This window comes from Budorcas taxicolor, chromosome 5 (assembly GCF_023091745.1).
Source record: "Budorcas taxicolor isolate Tak-1 chromosome 5, Takin1.1, whole genome shotgun sequence".
Classification (NCBI taxonomy): domain Eukaryota; kingdom Metazoa; phylum Chordata; class Mammalia; order Artiodactyla; family Bovidae; genus Budorcas; species Budorcas taxicolor.
Genome location: NC_068914.1, coordinates 140,408,971 through 140,422,689, shown reverse-complemented (window position 1 = coordinate 140,422,689; position 13,719 = coordinate 140,408,971). Strand labels below are relative to the sequence as shown.

General features: G+C 45.9%; 1 protein-coding gene across 1 annotated transcript in view; it reads left to right on the top strand.

Moving 5' to 3' along the window:
• Positions 1 to 13,719, top strand: part of FAM234B (family with sequence similarity 234 member B) — a 68,870-nt gene that overhangs the window by 41,949 nt on the left and 13,202 nt on the right. The window contains exons 4-8 of the mRNA XM_052640616.1: positions 2,491 to 2,589; positions 6,149 to 6,337; positions 7,393 to 7,523; positions 12,811 to 12,958; positions 13,283 to 13,424. Of these exons, the coding sequence (XP_052496576.1) occupies positions 2,491 to 2,589; positions 6,149 to 6,337; positions 7,393 to 7,523; positions 12,811 to 12,958; positions 13,283 to 13,424 (709 nt within the window). The remainder of the gene's footprint in view (positions 1 to 2,490; positions 2,590 to 6,148; positions 6,338 to 7,392; positions 7,524 to 12,810; positions 12,959 to 13,282; positions 13,425 to 13,719) is intronic.

The following is a 13,719-nucleotide window of genomic DNA, read 5'->3' as shown; positions in this document are numbered from 1 at the left end:
TCATTTAGCATAATACCCTCCGAGTCCATCCATGTTGCTGCAAATAGCAAATTTCATTTTATTTATGACTGAGTAGTATTCCATTGTATATATGTATGCATATTTGTATACAAGGTATATATCTTTTCTTTTTAAACTTCTTATTATGTATCAGGGTATATAACCAATTAACAATGTTGTAACAGTTTCAGGTGAACAGCCAAGGGACTCAGCCATACCTACAGATGTATCCATTCCCTCCCACACCCTCCTCCCATCCAGGCTGCCACATAATTTGAGTAGAGTTCCATGTGCTGTGTCTTTATTGAGATCCTTGTTGGTTATGCACTTTGAATATGGCAGTGTACCACATCTTAACTTTATCCATTCCTGTTGATAGACACTTAGGTGGTAAAGCAGGTTTCTTTAACACAACTTACTCTGAATCAGGTCTGAAGATCCCATCTAACTGTTAGTGTTGAGTGCTCCTATCTCTTGTAAACTGTACCAGGCAGAAGGGGCTCAGAACACACAAGCCCAACTGTGGCACTTTGGTGGATTGGCTGTTGTGTGTTGAAGGCGTTTGAACAACAGCAGGTGCAAGAGGGCCGCTGACCTTCGAGCCTTCCTAAAAGCAGGAGATGAAACTCCCAGGAGAAAGACGCTCTCCCTATAGCAGGAGAAAAGAACAGTCTTATCACCTGAGGCTGAGGCCGAGAAAAATCTGTGTACGTAGACCTTATAATTCCCCACATGTCCTTCACCTCCTCACCTTATCCCCCTCTGTCCACCAAAGGGTTCCACTGTCCTGAGTTTCCTGTCGGTATTCCTTTACTTGTGTTTAAAGTTCTGCCACATAGATTTGTATCCCTAAATGATCCACCCTTTAATTTTGCCTGTTTTTGAATGTCATATAAATATAATCATGCAGTCTTCTGTGACTTGCTTTTTTGTTCAGCATATTTAAAGAAAATGTTTGAGGTTTATCTGTTATCAATGTACTGTCACTAGAGTTTCTTTATTTTCACCAGTAATTTTCCATGGTGTGAATATCCCGTGATTTAGCAATCCATTTTACTGTTGGTGAGCATCTAGGTGGCTTCTATTTTTTAAAAGTAAATAATACAAAAAAAAATTAAGTAGTACGACTACCCTGGAGAAGGAGATGGCAACCCACTCCAGTATTCTTGCCTGGGAAATCCCATGGACAGCGGAGTCTGGCGGGCTACAGTCCATGGGGTCGAAAAAGAGGTCGGACACGACTTAGCCACTAAGCAGCAGCAGCAATACCGCTAAGAAGATTCCTGACTGTGCTTTCTGATGGAGTATGTAAGAATTTCCCTTGAGTGTAAACCTGGGAGTGAAATTGCTGGTTGGCAGGGTGTGTTGTATGTCTAGGCATGTGTGCGTGCTAAGTTGCTTCAGTTGTGTCAGACTCTTTCACAACTCTATGGCCTATAGCCTGCCAGTCTTCTCTGTCCATGGGATTCTCCAGGCAAGAATACTGGAGTGGAAAAAACAAAAAAATACTGGAGTGGGTAGCCATTCCCTTTTCCAGGGGATCTTCCTGACCCAGGGATCAAACCTGTGTCTCCTGCTTTGCAGGCAGGTTCTTTACCACTGAGCCACCTGGGAAGCCCACACGTCTAGGAGTTTATTTTAAATCATTTTCCATAGTGGTTGTACCAGCTTACACTTCCAGCAGCCACGTGTGAATTCTCTCTGAATTTGACAGTCATCCTCTGACTGCACACTGTGTGTGTGTGTGTGTGTGTGTGTGGAGGGGTGATGCTGCCTACCGTGTTACTGCTCGGCGGAGGAGGAAGTCCAGGCCTCTGAGGACACCAGGGGCGGGGGGCTGCCCCTTGAACGCTTGGTGGAGGTAGGACTCTAGGCTTCCCTTGTGTGTGGAGGCCTGAGTGCTGCTGGGTGAGGATGAGAGTCCAGCCTCCTCACCCAACTTCTCTGACATGACCCTGGGGCGAGAGGGGCTTTGTTACCTGGAAAGGGTTTCCACTTGGCCTGTCCTATGGGCCGGGGTGGGGCCACAGTTTTATCTGTGGTTTTTGGAGTAGAATGGTTATTGTTGAAAACTTCTTCGTCTTGCTGGGCTGTGCCTTTCCTATCCTTTGGCTGGAGACCAGCTTTTGTGGGGCCTTCCTGTGTGTCCCTGTTGGCATTTCTGGGATGCCAGCTTCTGTAGCACCTTCCCTGGGATATGTGAGGTCAAAGAAAGCCCAGGGGAACCCCCAGATTGTCCTTCCTTGGGGCTTACCATTCCCAGCCAATCCGCCTTCTCTCCTCCTTCCAGAACCTTCTCATGTTTGACTTACGTGTAATGCCCAGGGATTCTAGCTGTCCTTAGTGAGAGGCACAGGCAGAACTGGGTCTGTGTATCTCATCTAGGAGCTGAGATCTGCCTGGTTTTTATGGAGTGTTCCCTGTCCAGCCTGGAGCAGGGAGCTGGTCTGTGTCACTTGCTGAGGGCTCTGTGTCTCTTGTGTCCATCAGGCGGGGACCTGTCGCCGTTGGACCTGGCGGATGTAAATGGAGACGGCCTGCGAGACGTGCTCCTCTCCTTCGTGCCATCAGGGAACGGGAGTGCGGCCGGTAAGAGGGTGGCTTTTGGAGGCCTGGGTGGGAGGAGCTGGTAGATTGGAGGGTATGAGATAAGGGAGGCATTGGGGTTTTGAGCTGATGAGCCTACAGTGAGGAGAAAGCCCTTGGCAATCCCTCGTACCCGATGAACCTGGTCATCCCTAGATAAGATATGATACACAGATCCACTTCTGCCTGTGCCTCTCACTAAGGGCAGCTAGAATCCCTGGGCATTAAACATAAGTCAGGTTCATGCAGGAGCTTGTATATAATGCCTGTTTGAAGAAGTCATGGCAAGTGAGAGCTGCAGGGCACTTTCAGTGGCCGCCCTGTTCAGTGACGACCCTGAGATCCAGAGACAAGGTTTCTTGGCCACATGCCTGCCCTGAATAGCACCAGCACTTAGGTTGCTTGAATTTTCCCTGAGTCAGTTCTCCCCGGCTTCTTAGATGATAGTAAACATAGGCTCTCCTCCCTGGCAGAAAGCTTTTACTGATGTTCTAACATATCCTTACGCATGTACGTCTTGCCTGGGTGTTTTCCTCTGACCCCATCTGTCTGCTCCTCTGTCTCTGCTCCCCATCCTGCTCCCTGAGGGGTGAGAAGCGGACCTGTGTGCATTAAGTCAGCAGGTTCCCCGGTCTGCAGGCTTCCATTAGGTTTGGCCAGTGGGGAGCACAGGCCAGAAGCTGGAGGAGAGGCAGAGTAGCCAGAGGGTATTTATTTCCCGGGCTTTCCCCACTGGGTCTCCTTGATCAGAGGTCACAGTCTGTCTCAAGGTGGTCCTCCCACGGACCTGCTTTTTCTGGCTTCTGAGACTCCTCCCTTCCTCCCCTGTCTCTTGGGCCCTGGGAGTGGTCACAGTTCTGAGGGACTGTACTGTCCCTTGTGATTTCTCTACACCCTGACCACATCTTTATGTCTTTATTAAACCTTCACAACTTACCCTACTTGAGTGGGCTGTTTTCTGGGGGGACCCCAGCTGATACATGTCAACTTCAGAAACAAAAAAGTTACATTTTCAGTATAGGTACATGGGGCTTTTGGGTTTGCCCTGCAGTCTTCATTTAAGTGGATTTGAGCTGCAGTCTGTAAACTGATACAGTAGCTACGGTTGGAGGCAGAGGACGCCCTCCTAGGGCTTCCCAGGAGTCTGCCTACTAATGCATGAGACACAGGAGATGCCAGTTCAGGAGATGCCGGTTTGATCCCTGGGTTGGGAAGATCCCCTGGAGGAGGAAATGGCAACCCTCTTCAGTAGGAGAAAATTGCCTAGAAATTTTCTCTTGCCTGGAAAATTCCATGGCAGAGGAGCTTGGCCCCACTATAGTCCATGGGGTCACAAAGAGTCGGACACGCCTCAGTGAGTGAGCACGCATGCACAACCTCCTAGCTGCTTTTTAATCATTCAGGCCCTGAAATAAAAGTTTAGGTACATTGTAGAGAGCATTAGAAATATCTTCCCAGGGCTTGTGCAATATGTGGAAGCAATTTGGGTGTAATTTTTTTTTTTTATGGGAAGAACCTCTAGCCTAGAAATTGACTTATATGATTGAACTTTAATTATATTTATATATTTTTTTCTGCTTATGACTGATCAGCTTGTGAAGTAAAAACTCCCCCCATTCACTTTTTAGAGATTTTTTTTTAGTCATTTGGTATTTTGCATGATTTGCTATATATCAGGACTCAGTGGTAAGGCCATGAGTTTGGACATAAGATGGACCAGCCTGATTTGGTTATAGATTATAAAAAATAATAATAAAGTGAACACATAGTACTTTCTGTGTGCTATGCACTGTTGTATATACATATTACGAATGGATTTATCCCTCAGTGTTCCTATAAGACAGACTGATGTTATTATCCCTATTTGCAGATGGGAAAAACTGAGGCATAGTGAGGTGAAGGAACTTACCTGAAGCCCCACAGCTGGCAGTGGTAAAACTGGGATCCAAATTGTACAGCTTGGAGATTCTGGGGAGTTCATGACCTTGACCCTTATGTCAGACTGCTGTGCCCGTAACCCCAGCCAGTGGGTTCAAAGGTCTGTGCCACTGGATGTGAGGAGGACTGCGTTTCTTATATGACCTGCTGTGCTCCTTACATAGAGCTGCACTGGTTCTGTTGAGCTAACAAGGAGAGTGGTCTCTGCCTCAAGGAGTCGTGGTCTGGTAGAGAAGGGATCGCCCATCACCACCCAGAAAAAGATGAGTCACACAGTTTATGTGGAGTTGGTAGGGACGTGAAGAGGGAAGGACAGCCAAGTCTGTTAATGAGAGCATCCCTGGGAAGTCTGGGAGATAACATGTATTGCCACGATTTACCATGTAAATTGCTGCTCTGGCAACAAGGTCTGAAAGAGTGAGCCAGTTTGTTACTTGCTTTTAGCTTGTTTGTTTATTTCAATTTTTTGAGCACATTATGTGGCATGTGGGATCTTTGTTCCCTAAACAGGCATTGAACCTGTGTCCCCTGCAGTGGAAGCTTGGAGTCTTAACCACTCCACGCCCCCAGTAAGTCCCCTTGGTTGTATATATTTAATTAACAGTTTCAAGGACTAGGCACAGTGAAGCTGTAAAACCTACATGTCCAGTCGTTATTAGCTGTTGCAAGAAGTGGGGAAGTGAGTTGGGCCTTCTGCCCATCCTGAAAGTGAGTGTGAAACTGGCGAGAGCGAACATGATGCTTCTGATAGGGTTGCTGCGTGACGTAGAGGATTGTTTGTTACAGAAGTGGGCTGCATGTATCCTTTATCAGCTGTCCTTGGACCTCAGTACTAAGTTTCCCCAAGTATTCCTGGGACCAGATCAGCTGAGTCCATGAGACTCCAGACCAGGGGACCTCCTGATATCATCGCTGTGTGTCATCTTCCGGTTTAGTTTTAAAAAAGATTCTTTTCTGCTCCCAGCATTTGCTAGCAGTGATTACAGTTCAGGCACTTTGCTCCCTTCTCTCCACATATTCTACATCAGTCTTCATTTTCGTGTATTTTGGCCACACCATGCAGCATGTGGGATCTTAGTTGCCCAACCAGGGATCGAACCTGCACCACCTGCATTGGAAGTTCGGAGTCTTAACCACTGGGGCACCAGGGAAGTCCCTAGATTGTTCTTGAATTTTTGAGCATAACCTTGCCTTCTGGGTTTTTTGTTTGTTTTGTTTCCAACCACTCCTTTTTCATATTCTTGATTTTGCTCCTTTTATTCAGAAAGCAGTTGGCTGCTTTATGTGCCAGGTGCTTTGCAAAGCACTGAGGATACAAAAATGAGTGTGACAGGCTTTAGCCTTAAGGATACCTCTGCTTAGCAGGACTAAGGTGACAGACATGTCAATAGACAGGTTGTGAGAGTGAAGGTGCACACAGGTCGTCTGGAGGAGGTCCCGGCAGCTCACCTTACATGAGAGATGTGTTGAACAGATGTGACAGGTGCCCTGTTTGCAGACCTTTTTCCCGGAAATATGGGGGGGGAGCTGAGCACACAGGTCCTTTAGCTTTCCTGGTCCCCTGCTCATATCTCCCTCTCATCTCCTTGGCTTCCTCCCTTTGCCGTCTCTTGTGTGCTTTTAGGTGTCTCCAGACCCCCTGCTGTCCTCGTGTGCCTTTCGGGGATGAATGGCAGCACGCTATGGTCTAGTCCCCTCCCCGAGGAAGCCCGAGATATTACCTGTTTGGATCTGACACCAGGGGACATGGCCAAAACTGTCTGCCTGGTGACGGGGACACACAAGATGCTCAGTGCATTCAACGGGACATCAGGTAAAGATCGCTGGCCACGAGAGGGCCCTGCTCCTGGGAGCCCTCATCTTCGATTAGAGCAGTCTGGTAGGGAAGGGACCGTTCCACTCTCCCATGGTGGGAGGTCTGATCTCCTGCTCTGGAAGGTGGATATTGAGGGAAATAAGAGAAAGGGTTTAAGTAGAGTAGCACATCCATGGTTCAACCTGTTTGGTGATAGGATAGGGCTAAACTGAGTTATCCGAACAGAAACTGCCCCAGGGCTTTCGGTTTTGAAATAATCTCCCTGCTGTGTTCTTTGTACAGAAGACAGTGGAGCTTTGTCTCTTTGTATTTGATATATAAGGGTTCACATGTAAACTTGGGCATTAACCAGTTAAAAGTAGGCCAGTGAAAAAACTTAAGGTTTGTGGAGGCTTGTTGGTTTGGCCTCTTCTCATCTTATCGCATTCAGACATATGTGACAAAAGAGAGAGAAAAAAATCAAGTATTATGAAGCCTCCTTACAGAGTCTTACACTTCCAGTGTGCTCTTAACCTTGGACTCCAATAAAGCTGGGTAAGTAGCCTCCTTCCTAGGTGTAAAGATTGGAGTCTGGGAATGGGGTTCTTCTAAGTGAAGGAAAAGTTTTGCATGTGAGTTAACTCCAGAACTGAGGTCATCTTTTACGGTTTCTCTACTCCTCTGAACATGTGCCAGAGGGAGTGAGTTGGGCTTCTGTTTGGCTGTCCTTGGACAGTTCCTTAGTAGTTGGAATCATCTTTAACAGATCAATTCCTCCATTCCAGACAAGGGGGCTTTTCTTTCTTGAACAAACTTCATCATGTCCCTATTCCCTAAAAAACCCAGGTGTTGGGTTATTATATGGACTTGATAGCCAGATACTTGCAGATTTCAGTTCACACTCCCTGCTACCTTTCTCCCCAGCAAGATACAAACTAAAGGGAAAAGTGTGTAGGAGTTTCTGTCTGTCACTCAGCCCTTTTTGAGTCTCTTTTCTGGCCTGGGAGCCTAGCATCTGCCTTTTGTAGAGGCAGAAAGCGCTCGTTGTGATCAGCAATTTGATCCTTCCCCAGGGAAAGCCATGTGGACTTTAAACCCAAACTACTTATCCAACGGGACCCTGGCCGCCCCGGCTGTGGTACTGCCGGATGTGGATGAAGATGGTGTTAGAGACCTCGCGGTTCTGGCCTTTGGGGAGTTGCAGGTATGTGCCATGCTCAGCTGTCCTTGTCTCTTACAGGGAAGGCAACTTTGGTCACTTCCTAGTATCATTATTAGAAACGCTGCTTGAAACCGCCTCATTACTAGGGCTTCAGTTCAGTTCAGTTCAGTCACTCAGTTGTGTCCAACTCATTGCGACCCCATGAATCGCAGCACGTCAGGCCTCCCTGTCCATCACCATCTCCTGGAGTTCACTCAAAGTCACATCCATCAAGTCAGTGATGCCATCCAGCCATCTCATCCTCTGTCGTCCCCTTTTCCTCCTGCCCCCAATCCCTCCCAACCTCAGAGTCTTTTCCAGTGAGGCAACTCTTCACATGAAGTGGAAGTACTGGAGCTTCAGCTTCAGCATCATTCCTTCCAAAGAACACCCAGGGCTGATCTCCTTCAGAATGGACTGGTTGGATCTCCTTGCAGTCCAAGGGACTCCCAAGAGTCCTCTCCAGCACCACAGTTCAAAAGCATCAATTCTTTGGTGCTCAGCTTTCTTTACAGTCCAACTCTCACATCCATACATGACCACAGGAAAAACCATATCCTTGACTAGACGGACCTTTGTTGGCAAAGTAATGTCTCTGCTTTTGAATATGCTACTAGCTTTCAATAAATTCTCTCTTTTTTTTTAAAAATTTTAAAATCTTTAATTCTTACATGTGTTCCCAAACATGAACCCCCCTCCCACCTCCCTCCCCATAACATCTCTGTGGGTCATCCCCATGCACCAGCCCCAAGCATGCTGTATCCTGCGTCAGACATAGACTGGCGATTCAATTCTTACATGATAGTATACATGATAGAATGCCATTCTCCCAAATCATCCCACCCTCTCCCTCTCCCTCTGAGTCCAAAAGTCCGTTATACACGGACTTTGGACTCAATAAATTCTCTTTGTGAGTTCAGGTGAATAAATTGCCAGTATGAACCCATTCACCTGGTTCCATTGACGTGCATGGTGGAGCTTGGGAGCCAAATAGGTCTGTGTTTGAATTCCTGCTCTACTGCTCTGTGCTCTTGGTAAACCACAGAGCCTGTCCCAGCTCTGGCTACATCGTATGTAAAGTGGGGATGTTACTCTACTTGCAGGATTGTTATGAAAATTAGAACTAACATATTTCAAATGCCTGGAGTGGCACCTATTTTTCACCAAGAGTATGTATTGTATTGTTGATTTTACAGTGGAGCTTTGTCTCTTCGTATTTGACATATGAGGGTTGACATGTGAACTTGGGCATTAACCAGTTAAAAATGTGTCAGTGAAGAAACTAAGGTTTGTGGAGGCATGTTGGTTTGTCCTCTTATCATCTTATCGCATTCAGACACAAGTGACAAAAGGAATGGGAATATATTAATATGTTTAACTTTTATTGCAACTATAAACCAGTGAGACAGACTGATAGAAAGTCCATAGGAGATATATATATATATATATATATATATATAATTGTAAGTGAAACAAGTAATAACAACAGGGACCAGAAAAAAAAGAGTTGTTGTTTAGGCTATGACCGCAGACTCATTCTGGTACAGTAGTCCCTAAATTTTGCTCCTCAATTTTTGCTTTGTTGGAATTCCAGTGCCTGGCAACTAGCTATTCTCTGCACAGATAAAATAATAGTATGTTCCCTAAATCATAGGAAAGAATATATTAATGGCCAGAATTGTCTCAGTCTTAAGTTTTCGTTCCTGAAGCTTTTCTCAGAACTTCTGTCAGACTTTCTCTTAGACTCTTTCTTGGACTGTCTAGCCTGAATCTGCCAGAAAAGGCTCATGGACAAAAGAATTAAACAATTGGCCAAGAATATTTGTGGACAAATGTGTCTATAGAACATTGTAGCTTATTGTAATTTGATGAGACCTCATGGTTTTTGTAATGTATACGTGGAATGGAGTTATTAGTACAAAATATGCAAATGAAATTATTTAGAATGGAATTAAACTTGTCAGTACTTTATGGTTTTTTGTCAAGAGAACCATAAACTAACTCAGAGTGCCCTACCAGTCACAAGTTTCAGGAGCCCTGCCCTAGTACTTCAGATGATACTTTATGTTCATGAGATGAGAGAAAAGAAGACAGATCATGAGGGAAATTTCCAAAGATGAGTCACTTTTAGGGGTCCTTTCTGTTTGTTTTTCTTCAGTTGGCCAGTTGGTCTCAGAGAAGATTGAACCAAAATGTCTAGAATTCTGCACATAATCTTTTTTCATTCTGGTTGCTGTGAATGAAGAGACTGGGGAGTCGGGAGCATTTTAACAATTCCATTCATCAGGGAGTGAGTTTCAGAAGGTTCATCTGTCGGGAAGTGGGAAGTATGGGGAGTTTAGTTTTTGTTTTTTTTGTTGTTTTAAGGAACTATGGTTGTTGGCAGAAGCACAGCAAAACATCAGACAGATTTACATGTCCCGAACAAGGTTGTAAATCTTGGCCTTGACTCCTCCATCTCGCTTCTTGCTGGCCAGGAGCGGGGGACAGGACGATGGCTGGGACCTGACTGAGGGGCCCTCCATGTTGGGGAGGCTCTGTTAGAAGAGTTGACTGCTCACCTAGTCCTACTCTGTGCCTGTTTTTTTTTTTTGGTGGTGGGGGTAGGGATGTGGATGTGGACCAGTCTCCATTCTGTCTGGAAAGTGATAGGCAGGAGTAGCAAAGTCTTGGAGAAGTGGTGGGTTCAGAGCCATCGCTTCATCTTCATACTGACCTTTCTGACTTCTGTACCAGCGACAAAGAACCCGAGGAACACACTTGCTGTCCACTGTAGGCGTGGAAGAGGGAATGAGGCGTGTCAGGTCTTTGATTTCGAGGGGCAGCATTCTTAGATCTGGGCTTAGAGTGAGGCAGCCTTGGGACGTCGGGACCCGGCTGGGGTTACAGAGTGCATCTGGGCTAGCACGTCAGAGGGAGTGGACCTTGGAAGCCATGACGTTAACGCTGTCACACTGCGCTGCAGTCACTGATGCACTGTTCCAGACACGTGGGCAGCCATACCCTCTGAGTCCTCAGGCTGATGGCAATAGCACTGATTTGTGACATAGTATATTTCATTCTTGGTTCGCTCTAGAAATTTCTGTCATATGGGTGAGAAACCTGCTTTCTCCTAGCCTCCATTCACTGTGCCCACATCAGCCCCGTAGAGCACTCTGAATGAATCTAATCCTCTTCTACATGAACGCTCTTTCGCTGGAAGCCTGGTCCCTCTAAAGCCTGCTACTGTCAAGGCTTAAAAAAAAGAGGAAGTGTTAGTCCCTCAATCGTGTCTGACTCTTTGTGACCCCATGGACTGTAGCCCACCAGGGTCGTCTGTCTGTGGAATTCTTCCGGCAAGGATACTGGAGTGGACAGCCATTCCCTCCTCTAGGGAATCCCTCCTGAACCAGGGATCAAACCCAGGTCTCCTACATTTCAGGCAGATTCTTTACCGCCTGAGCCACCAGGGAAGCCTGAATAGCTAGTTTTTCATACTGTTGCTCATGCAAGATGATCCAGACCCCTTCTTTCTTGATTTCTTTCTTTTTTCACTCCACTTTGTCTGTATTTCTTTTATGTGGTACCCATAAATGAAAACAGCATTCTGTTTGTAATATAACCAGTTATATAAAATAAAGAAATTGTTACTTCTTCTGATATTGACTCCATATATGTATAAATGCAGCCAAAGATGGTGATACCCTTCCTGTTTTTGTTTATAATCAGTTAAAACACACATATCTTTCCCACTACTTGCATTCTTTTTTCCTTCCAGTTTTATTGAGATATAGCTGACATAATAGCACTGTATAACTGACATATAGCACTGTTTAAGGTGTTACAGCAAAATGATTTGACTTACATACATCATGAAACGATGACCACAATAAATTTAGCGAACATCTGTTATCTCATACTGATGCAAAATTAAAGAAATAGAAAAAATTTTTCCTTGTGATAAAAATTCTTAGGATATATGACTTATAACTGTTAATTATATTTATTATGTTGTATATTACATCTCTAATACTTATTTATCTTATAGCTGGAGTTTGTCAGTTTCAATTACCTTCCTTCAATGCCCCCTCCTCCCACCCCCTGCCTCTAGAACCATAAATCTGATTTCTTTTTCTATGAATTTGTTTTTGAAGTATAATATAATTAACCTGCAATACTATGTTCATTCCTGGTATACATCATACCAATTTGATATTTCTATATATTTCAAAATGATCACCACAGTAAGTCTTGTTACCATGAAATATCCATGTCTTAATTAATGGGCCAATTTTTTTCTTCCAGATTTGACCATCTTCCAGCCTAAGACTTTTTGGAATTTTCAGTTTGTCATATAGCATACTAGCTATCTCTCTCAGCTTCGTGATAAACCTGAATTCTGTTCATTCATGTCTTTGATAAAACAATGAATAATAGGAATAAGATAATAGCTGGGTGAAGTGACATTCCACCAAAACTCCCTCTGGGTTGGCGTTGGCCCCTTCTTGGGGTACACTGAGAACCATATCTCTTTATCTTGTCCATAAGTATTCATGACAATAAACTCAGTCAAAAGCTTTACTGAAATCAAGACAGCAATGTAGTCCTTGTATTTCTCAACCAGTGCCTCTATTCCCTGAAGAAAACCCTCTCGTGCAGGGGTTGGCAAACCATGGCTTGCAGGCCAAGTTGGGCCCACTGTTTGTTTTTGTAAATAAAGTTTTATTGTCATACGTATTCATTCACATATTGTCTATGGCTGCTTTTTCACTAGAGTAGAGTAGAGAAGTTGCTGCGGAAACTACCTGGCTGGAAAAACTTAAAATGTTTACTGTCTTGCCCTTCCCAGAAAAGGTTTGCTGATGTCTGCTTGCGAGTGAGGTTGATAGTGGCCAGGCCAGACATGTGTGTTATAATGGGAGCACATGGCCTGCACTGATTCTTGTGGGACCACATATTGCTGGGGATTTATGGGTATAGGGGTGGGTAGCGACTGGTAGGTCCTGTATGTAGCTCTAGGCTAGAGTTCAGTGCTTCAGGAGACTGCTCCTCAGCAACAGCTGTACTTTGGAGAAGTTGCCCAAATCACCATGCAGGTGCCCTTGGCTTGTATCTTACAAGGGAATGGGGCATTTGCTTCACTTTCTAACTTCCTGGGAAATACGGCAAAGCAGGTGTGGCCTTGGGCTTTTCAACTTTGGGAGGTGTTTCTGACCCCTTAGCTGACGAGAAGGAATGACTGCGGAGACACGACTTGATTCGGTAACAACAGAGTCTCTATGGACTCAACCCCGGTCTTTCACTGTATCAGCAGGATCTGTGTTTTCTGCTGGTGTCTGGCCGGACAGGGAGCTCCGTGGGCCGACCTGTGAAGTACAACATCGTGGGAGTGGGCAACCTGATTGGCCCTCAGGTTTACATCACCGCCAGCGGGGCCGCCTACATCCTGTTTGGCTTTGGTAAGAAGTGAGGCTCGTTTTTGCTGCTGTCCCCATGGGTGTGTGGTGGTCTCCCTGGACGATGGGGAGAAAGCCTGGGGTCTCCAACACCAGCCCTCTGTCACCTCCTCTGCCGGGGACCCCCTGCCACAGGGTATTCACTCTGCTGTCCCTGGCCGCCTTCTCCAATGAGAAGACTGCCCAGCATCTGCTTAGCCACCTCCCTACTGGCGCCCTGTGTGAACACATCCCTCCTCCCAGGCTCTGGGTCTCCCACTCCTGTCCTCCCCCTGGGAAAGTTCTATTGAGTTCAGCTTCTCCATGTTGGTTCTTCTGTGCTGTTAGGTAATATCCAGGCTGTCGCCCTGCGGGATATTTTCATCCAGGCCCAAAATCGAGACAACTTACCACCTTCCCTGCAGATAGAGGAACCCGAGTGGGAGAAGCAGAGATCCGTCAACCTGTCTGAGCTCATTGATGTTTACAGGTGGGCAGCCGTCTGGTCCTGCCATGGTGAGACCTGAGCCCACGCTTGCCTGGAATCTCGGTGTCTGGTGGGCTGGCAGACACGTGGGCAGAGGTTTGGGGGTAAAAATGGTGCCTGGCCTTCGTGGACTACCTCCTAATCTGGTTGCAAGGAATTAGAAATGCTCTTCTCCTGGCAACATAATGTGTTGATGTCTGTACGTAGGTGATCACTTTGCACACAGCAGGCAGAGAAGGGTATTTGTTTGGAGTGGGAGTCAGAGCAGGGCAGCTGAGACTGGGGAACCTCAGGTAGG